Source organism: Dipodomys merriami, unplaced genomic scaffold, assembly GCF_024711535.1.
Source record: "Dipodomys merriami isolate MVZ:Mamm:240054 unplaced genomic scaffold, mDipMer1.0.p SCAF_44, whole genome shotgun sequence".
Lineage (NCBI taxonomy): Eukaryota > Metazoa > Chordata > Mammalia > Rodentia > Heteromyidae > Dipodomys > Dipodomys merriami.
In genome coordinates, this window is record NW_027206002.1 from 9,226,977 (window position 1) to 9,247,453 (window position 20,477).

Genomic DNA, 20,477 nt, shown 5'->3' on the forward strand with positions numbered 1-20,477 from the left:
TGGTGCTGAGGAATCGAACCCTGGGCTTCATGCATGCTAGACAAGCACTCTACCACTAAGCCGTATTCCCAGCCCCCTTCTTACTTTTTGTGTCGTCCTGCATCTTATAAGGTTTCCAAGTGAGTGATCGAGTCTCTGTTTACCCATGGTGTAGAATGCCTGACATACTTTTGAAAATGAGGAATTTTTTAACTCTTGAAAATCCAACGAGAACCTGACTGATTATGAAACATGAACGCAGGCAATTTCATTTACTTCCCAGATTGCCTCACACTGGTACTCAGCAAACGCAGCACCAACTGAATAATTTTGATGAAGCAGAAAAGAAAAAATGATGAAGCCTATCAAACATGGGTAGGTAGGTTCTGAGCTGGGGAGGAGTCAAATTTATTTTGGAATGGTAGAAGGGAACCATCTAGACTTAGAATCTCCGAGAAGATCCTAGGAGAAATTGGAAAAAAAAAAAAAAAAAAAAAAAAAAAAAGGAAAGGACTTCAGGAAGGAGGAAAAAGCATCAAAATTAATCTCCTTATTTCAGGATTTCTAAGAGGATATGCTGACTTCGGAGAACATCTTGTGAATGGTGTTAGATTCTGTCCCAAAATGGACAGCCCTGAAACCGAGACTCACACACACAAAAAAAACATCTAAAAATCACAGGAAGTAGAGCTGCTATAGTCTATCTTTAAACAGAATTTGGAGGTGGGGTTCTATCTAAAACAAGCATTTGAAAAAGCATTCTCTTCCTGGCATCGTTTTCGTGTGCTTCATTTGGCAGGAAGACTTCATTTCCAGTGACAGTTTCCAATTGTTGGAAAAAAAAAAAAAAAAGGCCCTGCCACTTCTCTTGCAATCCATAATTTTGTATTTTTAATTTAGATAACTCAAGTGTCTCAAAGCAGAAATGGGCTGTGTATTAATGAGCCTTGATTTGCTGTAATCAGTATTTCTGAGACTGTGCATCATTGAAGACTCCAAGTACCAGAGTCCTGTTCTCAAGTAATTGTGACAGATTGGCTTGATGCAGAGGGAGGAAAGCGCCTCTTTGTCAATTTTCCTTGCTCCCACACAGGGCTGAGACTCATTTTGCAGGAAGCAGAAAAGCCTGTTTGATAGATTAACTACAGAATTGTTAACTTTTCCATCAACCGGTCTTTGGAAGTAGAAAGCAAAGGGAAAAGGGGGTGAGGGGGGATTTACATTAGAATGAGCTGCTGCAAACAGGTGTTGGTGGTGGTTTATGACTGCAATCCTAGCAAGTCAAGAGTCTGAGATCACAGTTCAAAGCCAGCTCGGACAGGAAAGTCTGTGAGATTATGATCTCCAATTAACCACCAATATGCCAAAAATGGGGCTTTGGCTCATGTAGTAAAGCACCAGCCTTGAGTTCAAAAGCTAGGGGACAATGCTTTGCCATCTCAGCCTCCTGAGAAGCTAGGATTTTAGGTGTGGGGTTGTAATTGGAAGTTTTTTGGTTTTTGTTTTTGTCCATTGTGGGGCTTGAACTCTGGGCTTGGGCGCTGTCCCTCAGCTCTTCAGCTCAAGGCAAGTGCTCTATCACTTGAACCTCAGCACCACTTCTGATTTTCTAGTGGTTTATTGGAGGTAAGCGTCTCACAGACTTTCCTGCCCGGGTTGGCTTTGAACCACGATCTTCAGACCTCAGCCTCCTGAGTAGCTAGGATTATAGGTGTGAGCCACCGGCTCACGGGCTGTAATTGGAAGTTTTAAAGACAACTAGAGCATTAATAATAAAGTGAAGGATTTTTTTTGGGGGGGGCGGTTGAAGGGGAACTGTTTGAGCTGAAGTCTGTGTCTTTAAAGATCCAGCCATCGGTGTAGTTTTCAAGAATTTCTTTCTTTGCTTAGGTGAACTTAATTTAAGACATATAACATCAGCACAATAAAGCTATAGTGTATGTAGTATATTTATCTATTGATTTAGAGAATTAATCTGTACTAAGGATGTAACCTTTTCTGCTTTTGAGGGCAAGGATTATGTCTTAATTCCCTTTGTATTCCTCGAGCTACCTAGTAAAATGCCTGCTGATGTGTACTGGCTGAAAAATTAACGGAGAATCTCATACATGTTGAGTTCTTCTGTTTGGCTTTGTTTTTTGAATTCTTAATCATTCTTCCTGTGCCATTCCCCAAAGCTACAGATACCAGGACCGACCTGATTTGTTATCTGCTACTCCTTCCTCGTGGGCCTACCCTCAAGTGCGCTTCTGCATATCCCCGCTTGGCTGAGGAGTCCCTATCTCACAAATCTTCCAGATCAGGTCTGTAACCACCAGTTACCACTGGGATTGCGGCCATCCTCACCAGGTAACCTGGAGTAGACTCTACCCAAACCACAGGAGGAGAAAGCGGCCCAAACTGGCCCCCTGCTGCACACCCAGCCCTGGACTATCAGCTTCAAGAGACCCCGCAAAGCTTCCCTGGAAAAAACCGAGTGCAGGGCTGCCATACAGAGGCTCGGCATATCTACTGGATCTAGTATCTGGCCTACGTGAGCAGATTGCTACCTGTCTGACTTTAGAATTAGTAAGTAGAGTCCGTGAACTTGGTTCTTTATTGTTTAAAAAAAAAAAAATTAACCAGCCGGATGCTGTTGCTCACGCCTATAAACCTAGCTACTCAGGAGGCTGAGATCTGAGGGTTGCGGTTCAAAGCCAGCCATGGCAGGAAAGTCTCACAGACTTTCCTTATCTCCAATGAACCACCAGAAAACCAGAAGTGGACCTGGGGTTCAAGTGGTAGACCGCCAAAAAAGCTCAGGGACAGTGCCCAGGCCCTGAGTTCAAGCCCCAAGACTGGCACAAAAATAAATAAATAAGTAAAATCACCAGCTTGGCAAATACATCTTGGGTTACAAACTTAAATGCCGTGGTGGCCTATGAAGTCATCACTTTCAAACCTGAGACAGGCTTGATCCCATGGGAAAGCCAAGGCCCCTACAGTCAAGACTGGCTGTTGGGGGTGCTTTTGTGGATTTTCCTTTTTTAATTGAGCCACATTGCTAGTCAAGACTAGCAATGCTTACCCTTCAGTCCCTTACTGAAAAAGAACAGGTCGATTCTCAAGACAATGATTAAAATGGTATTTCCCCCACCCCCTACTAATCGTCCTGGATAAGAGAATCAGAGCTGACAGGCTATCACAGCAGGACAGTACCCAGCTGACAATATTGACTGAAAAGCAAGTGGCTTGCTTATTTTCTGTTGACTTAAGGATGGGAGAGACATCAAGAGAGCGTACTGCCTCTGCTTTGGGTCTTTCAGGTCATCATTGTTCTTAACCACTACGACAGTGCTCATAGAGAGAGCTATGGAGCTTAAAGTAACAGCTTACCCAGAGACTTGTCACAGTACCAGACTCACTCCGATACCTAATGGGCATCCTTTCCTGAAGATGCACTTGAATCCCTCATTAAAAAATAACTTTTCCCTGGGGTGTTGGAGGCGTGGCCTGGCCACAGAGTTCCAGCCAATGAGCGCATCTGAGAGTCTGAGTCCTGATCTTGGATTAACAGCACTTCTTTTGTCTGAATATGTATTCATATACATATATGTATATATATATACATATATACATATATATACATATACATGTATTTCTTTTCCCGGAGATTTCAGTTACCAAAAGGAATGTGTTGAATTTTCACATGGGATTGTGTGTCATCTGTAAAATCTTGAGTCCTCTGTGAAAGTCTGTCGAATTTTGCCTCAATTATTTTGAGAAATATTAGCAGTGTATATATTTTTAGATATCTCAAGAAATGCTCCTTTTAAAATTAGGAAGTAAAATCCCTTTATTCGTGGGAAGAAAAACATAACAATGTTTTTGGCACTTCACTATATGTATTCACAAGATGCTGGGTTCAATCTGCAGCACCATATCAGCATGTAAATTACTACTTTTTTTATTGTAAAACTTCTTTAATATTTTACATAATGTTTGTTAAGTTATTTGGTTCTAGGTAATTAATTGATTAATATAAGCAATCATCCCAAATATTTAAAAATTCTAAATTCATCTTAAGTTTTCAAACTGAAACTTAGGACTTATTTAAGAATTCAATAACATTGACAAAATGCTTCATTTTGTGAATGTACAATTTAACATTTATTACATTAAATTTTAAAGTTTTTCTGGCAATTTCAAACCAATTTTTTTTAATATTCTTTCTCAGATCTGAAACATGGCCCTTTTAAAAGCTCTGAAGCCTTAATCTCTCCACCATTAGCACCAACAAATCAGTTGGCCCAATGTGATTAATGGACTTAAGACTGATCATGTTCCATAGATAACCATTCTCCGCTGGTGGATTATCCCCAAAATATGCACTAAATTAAAATAAATGGCCCTCTTGTGATTTATGGGGAAATTGCTGTGGATTACCCTGAAAATGTGCTCTAAAATCCAATACATAAATGACATTTGTTGGCTGATGGGAAGAGCAGACTCCTGATCCCTTTCAGAGAAAGACAAGAGAAGAAAAGTCTTTGCCATCCTCAAAAAAACAATGTACGTCTGGCCCAGAAAGATCAGTTCTACCTAAACCATATATGTGTATATCTTCTCTTTGGCAACAGATTTGGTTAGGTGAAATTATATTACCTCTGTGTCCACCTATTTTGAAAACTTCTAATGTACTAAAAACTCTTTGGAACAGTTAAACTTAGATCTGATTGCTTTCAGAGAAACAACTTGCATAAAAGACAGACAGACAGATAAACAGACAGACACACACACACACACACTGAAAGAGCTTTCTTTTTTTTAACCAAGCTTAGGGCTTGAACTCTGGGCCTGGGCACTGTCCTGAGCTGCTTTTGCTTAAGCCACAACACCACTTCTGGCTTTTTTTTTTTTTTTTTTTTTTGGAGACGTTTTGATAAGAGTCTCACAGTTTCCTGCCTAGACTGGCTTCGAACCATGATCCTCAGATCTCAGACTCCTGAGTAGCTAGGATGCTTTTTTTTTTTTGGCTCTAGTGCTCTACCACTTGAGCCACAGCACCACTTCCGGCTTTTTTCTTTTTGCTTATGTGGTGCTGAGGAATCGAACCCAGGGCCTCAGGCATGCAAGGCAAGCGCTCTACCACTGAGCCACCTTCCCAGCCCCAGCTAGGATGCTTTTTAAGAATGTGTAACTTACTGTTGATGAGAAGATTAAGTCATCCAGGGCATGACCTGCCCATAGTCTTTTATTTTTTCCTAACACTTCAGTATTAGCATTTGCTGCACTTGGAATCAAACTTTGAAAAGCACATTGATGATTAGGTAATTTTCCTCTTCAGCTAATTTTTCTGGGACTCATCTCCAATTGAGTGCATGAATATTAAAGTCTGGAAAATTGCAACCTTGGGGGAAAAGAAATCGATGCTCTTAACTTTTCCCTATCCAGAGTGACTTCATCAGAGTCTGCAGCAATCTGATGGTCCACCAGCTGAATAACAATGATGAAGATTAATATTTATGGAGCATTAAAATATGCCAGCCCTGTGCCAGGCACTTGATATACCTCATTTGATTTCTATACCAACGCTATGAGATGAATATTATTATTGCTGTTCCAGAGATGGCTGGACGGAGGCCTGGAAGGCTTAAGATAACTACATGGTCTCCCATCTGAGAAGCAGTACAAGGTGCAATCCAAATTCTAGGCAATGCTAGTCTGCCTCTGAAAGCTTACACCTTTATTGGCTTCCTCTTTCCCTGATAGTCTAATGGAACCGAGAGTTTTGTTAGCACAGGAAGAATGCTGGAAGATGATAGATTTTGTTTTACTAGACAAATGCTTTGGACTGGGCCAGTAAGAGCCTGAACTCTCGAGAGCCAAGCGGTATTATTTCTTACCATCGATTATCCTAAATAATTCAACCAGTAGTGAATATAGATGAAACCTTTCTAATTAGTGAGCTAGGTACCTAGGGCACCCCTGTATCACCGACCTTATCTTTTTTTTTTTTGGTCTGGTCGTGGGGCCTGAACTCTGGGCCTGGGCGCTGTCCCTCAGCTCTTCAGCTCAAGGCTAGCACTCTACCACTTGAGCCACAGCGCCACTTCCGGGTTTTTTCTTTTTGCTTATGTGGTGCTGAGGAATCGAACCCAGGGCCTCAGGCATGCAAGGCAAGCGCTCTACCACTGAGCCACCTTCCCAGCCCATCACCGACCTTATCTTGAAAATTACACCTCGAGCTGGGTGCCTGTGACTCACGCCGGTCAGCCTCGCTACTCAGGAGGCTGAGATCTCAGGATCGTGGTTCGAAGCCAGCCTGGACAGGAAAAGTCCATGAGATTCTTATCTCCAAAAAATCTACTCAGAAAAAGCCAGAAGTGGTACTGTGGCTCAAGTACTAGAGCGCTAGTCTTGAGTAAAAGCAGCTCAGGGACAGTTGCCCAGGCCCTGAATTCAAGCCCTAGGACTGGCCAAAACAAACAAACAAACAAACAAACAAACAAATTATTATACCTTAAGAAGGCTACAGCTTTTTGTTTTCAAAGCACATATTGATTGACTTGGGTTTTGTTTTCTCTAACTTTTGAAAACAATGCAGAATGGAAATAAAAGGGTTAGCTAGGCTGAGAACATGATTAAGAAATAATGGATCAAGGAAGGAAAAAGGGGGGGAAAAATCTCTCCACCTCTCCTGTTCCCTGACTTGTGGCTGCATTGGTCCTAGCTCCGGAGCATGTTGCTAAACCTCCCTTGGTTTTCTCCATGTGAGATAAGGGGTGGATGCTGGAGAATTAATTGAAACACCTTCTGGAAATCCCTGGCCTCAGCCATTACCCTTCTTTGCCTTGAGGCAGTGCCCCATGAGTTTAATTAAAACTTTGGCTTGCTGCCTCTCCGTGAACAAAAACTTTGAGTATCATAATTAATGGATAATTCTGAAATAAAAACAACAGGATGTCATAACTATGCACAGGGTAGAAAGGGAATGAGCTGACATCCTTTTCAAGCCATAATAGTTTTGAGTTTTGTTTTTTAAATGGTGTGTGTGTGTTGTTTAGTTTTTCTCCCTAAATGTAGAATACTTCCATTTGCTTAGAAAACGCCCCGATTCTGCCATCTAGTGGCCAAATGGGTGAACACTAAATTTTATTTAGGAACCAGAGTAAGAAGCTTTTCTAAATAATTAATAATAATAATAAGTGCTAGAATAGATTGTGTGGGGTGGGATGGGGGTCATGGGAGGATTGACATTGGTCAATTGCATCGTGTTCATACACTGGTACGTTGAATTGAAACCCCTTTGTACAACCACTTTAGGATAATAAAAAACTAAATAAAAACTAATAAAATCTGTCAGATGAAAAATAAAGTAACCGAATAGATGATGGAGAAGGAAAGAACCAAACACGGCGAAGATTCTAAGAAGAGAAACCTGTCATCTTCTAAACTATTTAGAGGACCATGCTGTTACCGGTTGGTTATACAATGGCCTCAGTGGTCCATGTGTTGAAGCATTGTGGCCAGAGGGTGGCACTGTGGAGACCTGATTAGCTCCAAGAGGATCAATCTATTGATGAATTTGTACCCCACCGGGATCCTAGGAGGAGGAGTCTGGTAGAGGGAAAGGCAGGAGTTGGGGTGGCCTTTGAAGGCTCTTATTCTGACCCCTTTTCTGCCCCTCACTGCCTACTTCCTCCAAGGCACTTTGTCACTGGGCCAAAAAGCTAACCAAACCTTCAAGTACTACCAAGATGGAACGTGTCCCTTTAGAATGCCCCGGTATTTCAGGATAACTCATACAAGGAACATCAGATCTGCGTAAGAGGGGGGATATTATTTCGTACTAAATAATGGCAAAACAATTGATTTTATAGGCGCAATCATGCCCACAAGGGAAACTACAGATTATGAAATACATTTATCATGCTTAAAAATCAGTTTGTGGTCACAGCTCTGTACTGATTCATACAACAGACAGACCTTGAGTTAAGGATTGATTTTTCTGGCATCATTCCGCTAATAAAACTTTGTGAGGTTCCTCGTCAGTCTTTCCTCCGTACTGAGCTTCAGACCATTTATAATGTATTCTAGAATCCATTGATTTCCCCACGGGCTTTGCCTTACCCTTTGATATTCAAATTATTCCTTTTGCAGTCATCAGAAAATCTTGTCATTATCCTTCTACTGGATGCGTGATTTCATTTTGTAATCCATTCGTGTTTCTGCTTTTTAAGGATACTGACCTTGTAGGTGGGCTAGACACAAGTGCTAATTGGTGGAAGAATCTTTGAGAGGAGACTAAAGTCCATAATTGTAACTGAGGCGGTAATTGGGATCCTGTGATCTTGAGTAATTAATGGTCCTTACACTTATCACACTGCACCTGGGCTATACACAAACAGCAGCTCCCTTGCCCCCAAGAATGATAAAGAAGAGTTAGTCAAATATTCTAGTTAACTGATAAGTAGAAGGACTTCCTTCCCTTTAACCTACAACTCCTGGAAGGAAACAGGAGATCAGGATAGGAAGCTCAAGGAAGCAGTGACTAATTCTTACAACCAAATATTCATTCACTTAATGCTCTTGTCCAGTGAGTTTCAGATCTCTCTCTCTCTCCCTCCCCACCTCCTGCCTCTCTCTGTCAAGGGGTCTGTCCTGGGGCATGAACTAAGGCTTGAGCTCAGGACATTATCTCTGATCTCTTTGGCTCAAGGCAAACGTTCTACCACTTTGAGTCACAGCATCACTTCCAGTTTTCTGGTTGGTCATTGAGATAAGAGTCTCATAGACTTTCCTGGCCAGGCTGGCTTCGAACCACGTTCCTCACATCTCAACCTCTTGAGTAGCTAGGATTACAGGCGTGAGCTACCAGGGCCTGGCAAACTTCAGACTTTGATTAGAATACTAAAACTGGACTCCATATGAGAATACAAAAGGTATCCATGTCTAGAACTTTCTGAGTGCAAAATGACAAGCAAAAATCATCTCACCTTGGTTATTATATAAATGCCACTCACAGCCGGGCAGTGGTGGCTCATGCCTGTAATCCTAGCTACTCAGGAGGCTGAGATCTGAGGATCGCGGTTCAAAGCCAGCTCGGGCAGGAAAGACTGTGAGACTCCTATCTCCAATAAACCACTAGAAAACCGGAAGTGGCGCTGTAGCTCAAGTGGTAGAGCACTTGCCTTGAGCTGAAGAGCTAAAGGGACAGTGCCCAGGCCCAGAGTTCAAGCCCCATGATCGACAAAAAATAAATAAATAAATAAATGCCACTCACTCAGCCTTCAGTTCAAATACGCTGTCATGATTCTTGGCACTCAAATGCAACAAAACCTCTGTCCTCCTCAGAATTCTAAGTGACCTTCAAAGGCCCTTCCTTTATTGGTTTTTCCTTGTATTTTTTTTTTTCAGCATTCATCTTTCAAACTGTCTAAACCTTCCTAACTTTCTCGTTAGGTTGTTTCCGAATTTGCAAAGAGAGCCCACACTGATGACACCAAAATCCGGGTGAACGGCCTCGTTTCTGTACACGATAAAGCAGCGATGATAAAGGAATTTATGTGAACACTGCCTTCCAATCTGGGGATTAGTGAGTTTGCAGAAATACATTCTACTTTGCCAAGCCCTGCATGGGGAACAGTTCACTTAATCCTCAGGAAAGTTTATTGTTCCCTTTCAGAGCAAATCCACGCACAGAAGAGGACAAACACAATGCATGTGTGTTTACCAACTAGAATATGCATCTGCCTACCCACCACTCAAAGGTTATTAAAGGAGCTGCATGAATTATCTCTCCCACGGGTTATGCTTTTACACCGGAAATACCCACTTGGACATTCATTTCCTAAAATCCTAACATTATCTTTAAAATACATACATATATATATATATATATATATATAATTATTTTTGCTGATCCTAGGGCTTGAACTCAGGACCTGAACCTGTCTGTGCTCAAGGCTAGCTCTCCGTTGGAGCCATAGTGCCACTTCCAGCTTTTTTCTAAGTAGTTTATTGGAGAAAAGAGTCTCATGGACTTTCCAGACCCTGACTGGCTTCAAACCGTGATCCTCAGATCTCTCCCAGCCTTCTGAGTAGCTAGGATTTTTTTTTTTTATCTTTAAGATTTATTTTTTGTTATCTCGATGTTGTTGTACGAAGGGCTCTCCATTTACTATGTCAATGTACGTGTAAAGTGCATCTTCATCGATGTGATCTGTTCAATCATGCACCCTACTCCCCCAGTCTATCCCAAACACTAAAGTTACCTTTTTTTGTTTGTTTGATTTTAATTCACATATTAGCATTGAGTTCTGTGGCAGATCGTGTTTTCCAAAATTAGCCGCAGCATTTGTTCTGGGTCTCAGATTTTCCTCGTAATCTTACCAAGAGGTAGAGGCCATTTATCTTCCCTGGCTCATTTATTTATTCATTTGTTTTGGTTTGGTTACTGGGACATGGACTCAGGGCCTTGAGTTTGACTGGCTTGCCAGGCCTCCAGTGTCCACTTCCCTCGAACTGGGTTAAGTCTGACTGCCTTTGTCAGTGTAGAAAAGACAGCTACTGGATGGCCATTTGTTCATAAAAGATCACCGGGCCTGTGCCTTGCTCTCTTAATTTCTGCCCCACCTCTCTTCCCCCCAATCTGAGTGTTGGTCCTTGGAACACAGCCCCCATGCCTGGCATGTGGATAAGAAAAGTTACAAAAAAGTTTATAGCCCATGGTGTGATTACCCTTCCATGGAAAAGAGGGCTCAGAGTCATTTTCTTTTGCTGTGATAATATCTTCTATTGAAAGTGGGAAATAAATCAGAGATAAGCTTGCATTAAACATCTTTTTGTTAGTGAAATAGATCAAGGATAAGAGTGTAATTTTAAAAAATCTGATTAGAAAAATGTCCTGCATCTTATATATTATCATATTCAGTCCCGGAATGTAAAATACAAATATACAAATATTGGGGGCGGGGGAGAAATGATTAATCAGATAAAGTCCTAGCTGCTACAACCTTTACATTCTTTGCTCAGTCTATTACAATCCCCATGATGAACACTAGATTCTCAGAATAATAGGAGATGTTTGCCAGGGTCTGCAGGATGGGGAATGGGAGACCTTGCCATAGAGGCTAAACTAACCACAGACGATAAAAAAAAAAAAAAAAAAATTGAGCCTTGTGTGAGACAGACAACAAGCCCCAACAGGGGCACAAAACAACAACAACAAAAACCATGAAGGGTAGGAGGGCTTCTCTTGGTATTGCACCTGCCTAGCAAGGGTGAGGCCCAGAGTTCAAGCTCCAGCACCGCCACTGTAATTAATTATAGATTTAAAATGAAAATGTAAGTTGGGTACCAGTGGCTCACACCTGTAATTCTAGCTACTTCGTAAGCTGAGATCTGAGGATCCAAGTTTGAAGCCAGCCTGAGCAGGAAAGTCTGTGAGTCTCTTTTCTTCACCTAATCACCAAAGAAAAAGCCCGAAGTGGAGCTGTGGTTTAAATAGTAGAGTGCTAACTTTGAGCAAAAGCTCAGGGACAGATTCCAGGCCCTGAATTCAAGCCCCAAGCTAAACTGCAGCAATAATTAGTGACCCAAGACAGGTCCTTCATGTTTTTGGTGGTACTAGGGTTTGAATTTAGGGTCTCACACAGCCAGGTGGGTGCTCTACCTTCAAGCCAGGCCTGCAATTCAAGTTAGGTTTTTAATAGCATATCCTATCCCAGCGATTTCTTTGCTTCCCCAGCTATGAGAAACTTTCATAACAGGCATTGAGAAAGTCTATTGTTTATTGCTAAGGGGTTTATGTACTAGACAGTAGAGAATAAATAAGCTAGGGCTGAATTTCTCAAGCTAGTCCAAAGGGTACTGTGAAATGACTAGAAGTTAATAACAATGAAGTCTCAGACCATGAGTTTAGTGAGATAGAACCAGTGCCACCATGCCATGAAATTCTGAGTGTTAGTTCTGTGATCAAATAGTGTTCTTTTGTCCATAAGATGAAGTTATTTCACAGCCACAGGGCATCAAGAAAACTACAGGGGCTGGGAAGGTGGCTGAGTGGCAGAGTGCTGGCCCAGCATGCATGAAGCCCTGGGTTCGATTCCTCAGTACCTAGCAACCGAAAAGGCAGGAAGTGGTGCTGTGGCTCAAGTGGTAGAGAGCTAGCCTTGAGCAAAAAAGCAGCTCAAGGACAGTGCCCAGGCCCTGAGTTCAAGCCCCAGGACTGGCAGAAACAAACAAACAAACATCTTTCAGAGTTTCACTTTCTCAAAGCTTTGAAGAACCACTGGAGAGCCATGGAACAGAGCCAGGGCTGTGGAAGAACTGAACATGGACTCCCTGTGAACACAAATCCCTGGGACAATCTGGGAGAGAGTGGAATCCAGGGACCCCAGGCTAGAGATGGATCCCCCCTCTCCCCCCCCCCAGGATCAGCTCAGAGGAATCGCCCGCAGCTGCTTCTGGGCCTCCTTCCCAGTCTGCCCCAGGCCACTGGAAAGCTGCATCTGAAAAAGGCAGGGAAAGATGGTAGAAGACCAAGGAAAGTGCTCAGCTCCATCGCACGGCAGCATCTGATGAATTGCACAACTAAATTCAGAGAAGCTTCTGGAACCTCACAACCCACACCATAGAAAACCGACTCCTGCATGCACGTCCATTTCTCCGTGAGAGTCCCGCTTTGGACCTGCCGTTCGCCCAGGCCCTTCTGGAACCCCCCCTCCCCCTCCTGACCGCCGCGGGACCCCGCGCCGACCCCGCCCGGCCGGGCTCCGAGCTCCACGCGCTCCGGCAATGGGCGGGCTCCGGGAAGCCGTCCAATGAAAGCCGCCTGGGGAGGGGGCGTGGCCTCCGAGGGGGATTTGAGTCCGGAAAGTGGGAAGTGTGCGCTGATTGGCTGATCCTCTTAACCTCGTCGGCCCAGCCTTCATTGGACAGCGGGAGCCGGCCATCAGAAGAAGGCCACCAATCAGCGGTGACAAAGCCTCCCTGAGGAGAAGCCCCGCCCCCTGGACTATATTAACCGGGAGCCCGGCGCGTCCCCCCTCCGGCTCTCCGCGGACCCAGTGGAAGACAGCAGTGTCTCGGAGGCTCAGCGGAGACCTCCGTCCAAGACGGCTGGCCCTCCCCGGGCCTCCCCTCCCCGGCCCGCGGGGCCCCTCGCCTCGTCGGCCTCTGGAGCGTGGTTTCGGGGGGCGAGGCGAGAGCAGGCCCGGGGAGGGGGCGCGGACCGCCGGGGAGCCGCCGACGCCGTCACGGTGAGCCGGGGCGCGGGGCGCGCAAGCCCGGGCTTGCCCGGCCGGAGGGGCGGAGCCGCGCCGCCGTCCCGGGGGTCCGCGGGCCGGGGCCCCGGACGCGGGTGAGCCGGGCGGGGAGGGCCCGCCCTGGACCCCGCGCCCCGCGGCCTCCCGCGCCCCGCTCCTCAGTACCGGGCAGGCAGGGTGCCCAGGACTCGAACTCGGGGCCTGGGCGCCGCCCCGGGGCGGGGTTCTACCCCCCGCCCAGCCGCAGCGCCACTTCCGGCCCGTTCCCTGTAGGTGGTGCTGAGGACTCGAACCCGGGGCCGCCTGCGTGGAGGCCGGCGCCCTTGACCCGCACGGGTCTGCGAGGTGTAATGGCCCCAGCTAAGGAACCGTGGTCTTTTATTGTGAGGACACTGCACAGAGGGTTAGTGACAGGAGCAAGAGGAGTCCATTGCCTAGCCAGCATGCTAACCCCCGCCTTCGCTTCCCCTAGCCTACCATGCCTTGTTCGAGGTTATGGACGAGCAGTACTTGAAAGTATTTCTTGAAGGCCTGCACCTTTGATGTTTAAGGCATGGTCCCTCCTCAGTTAAGACGCAGCCAACTTGTAGAAGGGGAAAAACAACACCGGGCGACTCACAGTGGAGTGTCTCAGACTGAGTTACCCCCTGGAGGGAGACACAGTAGGAAGCATTTCTTGGCACCCGCCAAGGAGAGTGGGAAGTGATACTCTCTCTCCTTTCTGGGATTTGTTCCATTTATAGATGATCGAGGTACCCACAACACCTGACGCCCAGAATCTGCTACACCAGCTGAACACCCTCCTGGAGCAGGAGTCGAGATGTCAGCCAAAGCTCTGTGGCTTGAGGCTGATCGAGTCTGCCCACGACAACGGCCTGAGGATGACTGCGAGGCTCAGGGACTTCGAAGTGAAAGACCTTCTGAGCCTGACCCAGTTCTTTGGCTTTGACACAGAGACGTTTTCTCTAGCTGTCAATTTACTGGACAGATTCTTGTCTAAAATGAAGGTATGTGTGAAGCCACATGACCCCGAGAATTTCTCAATGTTTTTGCTCAAAGCCAAGCTGGGATTACCAATGCAGGGCTGGAATCCATAACCTTGGCCTTCCGTATGTTTTCAGAGGGTAACAAATACTGGCTGGGTACAGCAGCATTAATTTGCTTCCTCTCTAATCAAGAAGTATGGCTTACCAGATGCATTCTGAGGTAGAAAAGCCTAATACCACATAAGTAACTGCATCATTCAGTACGAAAGCTGCATGTTTTGAAACAGAATCTTGCTTGATAGGTTGGATATTTCCACTTGATTACAATTCACTTTTAGAAAAAGTTTGCTAAAGACAGAATGGTTAAGAATGAGGCTATAAGCTGGGTGCCAGTGACTCATGCCTGTAATCCTGGCTACCTAGGAGGCTGAGATCTGAGGTTTGTGGTTCGAAGCCAGCCTGGGCAGGAAAGTCCATGAGCCTCTTATCTCCAACTAACCACCAGAAAACTGGAAGTGGTTCTGTGGCTCAAAGAGGTAATACACTAGCCTTGAGCAAAGAAACTCAGGGACTCTGCCCAGACCCTGAGTTCAAGCCCCATGACTGACCAAAACAAAACAAAATGAGGTCTAGGGGAAATGATGACAAGCATTGTACATGTAAGCAGACATACTAAACTGAAATCCCTTTGCACAACTATTTGAAGGTGGGAGCGCATGTGAACTCTGATTGCTGAGCTATAATCTCAAACATAATTTCATGATAGGTTTAAGTAGTAGATTACCCCCTTGTGTTTTATTAAAACAAGGTAGCAATGTGGGCTGATGGTGGATTTTTGGTTCTAGGTACAGCCTAAGCACCTTGGGTGTGTTGGACTGAGCTGCTTTTACTTGGCTGTAAAGTCAATAGAAGAGGAAAGGAATGTCCCTTCGGCAACTGACTTGATCCGAATAAGTCAGTATAGATTTACGGTTTCAGACTTGATGAGAATGGAAAAGATTGTCTTGGAGAAGGTGTGTTGGAAAGTCCGAGCTACCACGGCCTTTCAGTTTCTGCAACTCTATTCTTCCCTCATTCAAGAGAACTTGCCACCTGAAAGGTAGGTGACCTTCGTTTTGAATGAAAGAAATCAGGACTGGACTGTTTGCATATTGCATAAAATCACTACCCTCAGAATTCCAACCAAAGTAGGTGAAACAGCTTCTGACCTTTAGTACCCAGCAGAAGTGAAATGATGGTCATCAGTTGTTTCCCGAAGGCTCATTTTTAGGATGAAAGGACATTTAAGTTTTCATAGAACCCAGCAGGTTAGTATTTAACACAAGCTTCAATGGGCAGTCAGTAAGATGCTGCCTAGATACCTTGAGGAGCTAGGCATGGTGGCAGACAGCTATGAATCCCATCTATTTGGAAGGCAGGAACAGGAGAATGGCAGTTCAAGGCCAACTCAGACAAAAGTTAGGAAAGCCTATCTCAATAAAAACAAGCTGGACCTGTTGGCATATACTTCTATTCCAAGCAAGAGGAGGCTCAAGGTTCAAGGCCAGACTGCAAAGTTAGAGACCCTAGCTGAAAAGCAAGCTAACAAAACATAAGGGCTGAGAGTATGGCTCAATGGTACAGTACTTGCCTAACAATATCAAGGCCCTGAACCATCCTTCCAACCACAAAAAAGGCAAACTCACTGGGCACTGGTGGCTCAATCCTGTAATCCTCATCAGGCGCATGGGATCTGAGGATTGAACTGTGAAGCCAGTCAGAGCTGAAACATCCTCCAGACTTTCATCTTCAGAATTACTAGCAAAAAGCTGGATTGGAGGTATGGGCCAAGTGGAGTGCCAGCCACAAGCCAACAGGCAGAGAGAGCAAGAGGCACCGAGTTCAAACCCCGAAACTGGCCAAAAAAAAAGAAATCCTAATATTTGTGGCATATCCCTGTTCTTTTTTTATTCTATTCATAAATTTCCTGTTTGGTTCCTTTAAGAACTTAATGTCTCTGATAAAGGGAAATTCCTTTAACAAAAAAGTAATACTTTTTAAAAAATGTCTTGACTCATGCCAGACATTAATATTAGATACCTTGAGTCACACTAATAATACTTTAATAATGTTACTATCTATCTACCTGAAATCGGTCTCTCTTTTTTTTAAAGGAGAAATAGCCTTAATTTTGAAAGACTAGAAGCTCAACTGAAGGCATGTCACTGCAGGATCCTATTTTCTAAGGCAAAGGTGGGTATTTCGTTTAGGTTAGACCTATTTATATAGACCTATTTTTGTACCTGACCTTCACTTTGCCCCTTTCAGCCTTCGGTGTTGGCCCTGTCCATTGTGGCTCTGGAGATCCAGGCACAGAAGGCCCTAGAATTAACAGAAGGTGTCGAATGCCTTCAGAAACATTCCAAGGTATGTCCTGGTCCGAACTGTTAAGGAGATATGAATCTCAACCACTTTGTGATCTTCTAAAGCCAAGGGGTATGTCACCTGTTTGAAACTGAAGTAGCTAGCCTCAATGTTTTTGATGAGGGGAAAAGATTCAAATGAATAATAATATGGCAGCCATTTTATTACCATCAATACAGTAGGACTGTGATGTGATTATAATGTCAACAAACTTTCTGTACAGATAAGTGCTCGGGATTTGATCTTCTGGCAAGAGCTCGTATCCAAGTGTTTAACTGAATATTCATCCAACAAGTGTTCCAAACCAAACGTTCAGAAGTTGAAGTGGATTGTTTCCGGGCGGACCGCACGACAGTTGAAGCATAGTTACTACAGAATAAGTCACCTCCCAACCATCCCCGAAACTGTTTCATAAATGGGCAAATTTGGTTCTCTGTGTAGAAAAAGTTTCCAGTGGTATAAGTTTATTTCTACAATCGGAGAACTGAAATATGATGTTCAAAATAAACCAAATGGAGTTGGAATAGCAAAAGGGGGAAATCACCTCACTGCTCTAGTCTGCTAATACTTGAAAGCATTTATTGTGTATGCAGCAGAACACCTTAATTCCTTTAATTCCCTTAATCAATTTAATTTGTTACCTCCCCCTTGATAATGGTCATCATTTCAGTCATCAGCATAGGAAACTGGCCTCCTTAATAGCCTGCATTTTTAAGGTAGCACTGAAGTGTTTTTCATTGCCTATCTTGCTGTAGGTAGACTGCAAGTATCTAATATCTAACTCAAAGTAACAGAAGCCCAAGTTGAGCATCAGGACCAAAACTCTGCCCTGTACATAAACTCAGGTGGCATGGCTCATAAGCCATAGCATTTCAACCTTGGTGGTGTCAAAAAGAAACAGGACTATGGTCAGATGATCTCCACATTGGGTTTCTGGAACTTGCTAAGGTTTCTCAACCTTATAATAATTATATGCATAAAAAAAAGTAGGCTTAGCTGGGCACCAGTGTCTCACGCCTGTCATCCTAGCTACTCAGGAGGCTGAGATCTGAGGATCCTGGTTCAAAGCCAGCCCTGGAAGAAAAAGTCTCTGAGACTCTTATCTCCAATAACCACCAGAAAACCGGAAGTGGTGCTGTGGCTCAAGAGGTAGAGCACTCGCCTTGAGATGAAGAGCGTGGGGACAGCACCCAGGCCCAGAGTTCAAGCCCCCCAAGCAATAAAAAGTAAAATAAAAATGTAGGGTTGGCCAGTTGATATTTAGGCAGACTTCTATGCAACTGGGATTTTTGTTGACTTAAATTTCTGTTACTGAAGCAAGAAAACAAAGCCCTCTGGAATCTTTCTCCACGACCCTAAGTATGGATTCCATGTTGTAATGGATGTTAAGCTATGATACATGGAAACACCACCACTATATAACCTCAGATCTGGGCAAACTGGCTAATTAATGCTTAGTTGAACTGTGTTAAGACTTGAATTCATCTGTAAAGCAGTCAAGTCAAAGCTAAAGATACCAAGGTGAAATATTAATAACAAACCTAGGAAGGTAAACTGTGAATCTTCATTTCTTTCTTTCTTTTTTTTTTTTTTAATTTTTTTTTTTTGGTCGGCCGTGGGGTTTGAACTCTGGGCCTGGGCTCTGTCCTTCAGCTCAAGGCGAGCGCTCTACCACTTGAGCTACAGCGCCACTTCCGGTTTTCTGGTGGTTTATTGGAGATAGGAGTCTCACGGTCGTCTCTCCTGCCCGGGCTGGCTTTGAACCGCGATCCTCAGATCTCAGCCTCCTGAGTAGCTAGGATTACAGGCGTGAGCCACCAGCGCCCGGCTTGTGAATCTTCATTTCTAACTTTGATCTAACTTTCTATATTAGAGCTATTGTTTTTAAGTGGTATTGACAATGGTAAACTTCTTAATTTAAACATATTTTAAATTATAAAGTTTACATGAAAACCAACATTTCACAAATGCACTTTAAGGCATCAGAGTTAATATACTCTAGGCAGTAAATGGCTTCTTGAACTCACAACGCAGGTAGCAGTTAATTCGAAGAGGATTTTACTGCTACATAAGAAATTAATTTGAATTTGCAGGCATTTTATATAAAACAAATAAAAGACCTTGCAAGTTTGATATATTATCTTTACTGTGTCTCCTAGAAACAGGTGATGTTTGCATCCATGGTGAATTTTCATAATCTACTGCCTTATTCCAGTTCCACTAAAGAAACTAGTGTCAGTTGTTAGAAACTCAAAACTAAATTGTCACTCTGATAACTTGTTTTGCCTCCACCAAAATAAGCTAAATAGCTGGTAGGTAAATAAGCTAGATAACCCACCCCAGTTATTACAAAAGACTTTATAAAACTGCAATTGCTTCTAAAGCAGAATTTTGTTTTTAACCACGTTCACAAACACCTCTGTGTCTTATGCATGGTCGGCACCCGCATGATTACCAGATGGCAGAGGTAGTAGTAGCGAGGATTGCTCCGCTCAGCTGGTGGATCTAAGGAGACGTAGGAAGTGTATGGACAGTACAAGTAGCCACAGTCCCTCCCGACCGGCCATTAGCAATTCTGACCAGCGCTGAAGAAACAAACCAAAGACCCACAGTGTATGTTATCCTTAACTTTTGTAGACCATACTTTATGGGTGACCTTTTGGTTTCCCCAAAGGGCTGATACATTTCAACATTTTGAAAACATCAGTGTTAACTTTGAGTTGGCAGATGCAACCTGTCCAACCGTTGTTTGGTACCTTTCAATAAAACTATTGAAATGCAATCTTTGGTGGCTAGTTGTTTTTTTTTTTTTCCTTTCCAGATTCATTGTCGCAGTGTGGTAATATAAGAAAGAAGCTGGGTTCATATGTTTAAATTCTACACAAAGATGCATGGAACAGTAGCTTTTTAACTTCTGGTGGTGCTGGGGTTTGAACTTGCTAGAGAAGCACTCTACCACTTGGGCTGTACCTCCAGCTTCTTTTTGCATAGGTTACTTTGGAGCTTACTGCCTGAGCCAGCGTGGGTGCTCCCTCCTCCTGGTGCTTGTGTCAATAGGAATGATGGGTGTATATCACAGGGCACACCCATTGTTTCCTGTAAACACAACACCCAGCCATGGGCGGAAATGGGATCTCACTAACTTCTCTGCTTGGGCTGGCCTTGGTTTCTGCCTCCCAAATAGCTACATTCCTTAAATGTTTAAACACATCATAGACCAACCCTGGTCCTAGGTAAGAAAAACACGTACCCATATGAAACTGTACACAAATGTTTATAGCAGTATTCAGGAAACATACTCCAGACATCCATCAAGTTACAAGCCGACTGACAAAATGTGATGCCCTCATACAATGGAGGATTACTCTGACACAAAAATGAAGTAGTTACCGATGCTAGGACATGGAGAACCTCTGGAGCATGTTAAGTGAAAGAACCCTGTAACCAATGACCACATAGTATATGATGCCATGTGTATGAAATGGCCACAAATCTATGCAACAGAAAATGTGGTGGGAAGGAATATAGACATCCAAGAGTGCTATTTGAAGTGAGGAAAACACTCTGACTGTGCTGATGGTTGCACACAATGTGCACACTGGGTGAATACTGGCTGGGTTCCCCAACTGTGGCTCATACCTTAGATCCTATCTACTTAGGGAACTGAAATCTGAAGATCACTGTTTGATTTCAATCAAACCGTGCAGAGAAACCCTCCACTCATCTCCAGTCAACGGGCAGCAGGCTGGGCAGGAGGAACAGTTCAAATGGTAGAGGAGCACAGCTAGGAACAAAAAAGCTGAGGGCGCTGGGAAGGTGGCTCAGTGGTAGAGCGCTTGCCTCGCACGCATGAGGCCCT

At 44.0% G+C, this 20,477-nt stretch overlaps 1 protein-coding gene across 1 annotated transcript; it reads left to right on the plus strand.

The window, feature by feature from the left end:
- Positions 1 to 13,021: 13,021 nt before the first annotated feature.
- On the plus strand, positions 13,022 to 19,400 carry Ccng1 (cyclin G1). The gene is made up of 6 exons (XM_069993958.1): positions 13,022 to 13,223; positions 13,973 to 14,236; positions 15,061 to 15,314; positions 16,369 to 16,447; positions 16,523 to 16,621; positions 16,842 to 19,400. The coding sequence occupies exons 2-6, from the start codon at positions 13,973 to 13,975 to the stop codon at positions 17,031 to 17,033; spliced, it is 888 nt and encodes a 295-aa protein (XP_069850059.1). The 5' UTR covers positions 13,022 to 13,223; the 3' UTR covers positions 17,034 to 19,400.
- Positions 19,401 to 20,477: the final 1,077 nt, after the last annotated feature.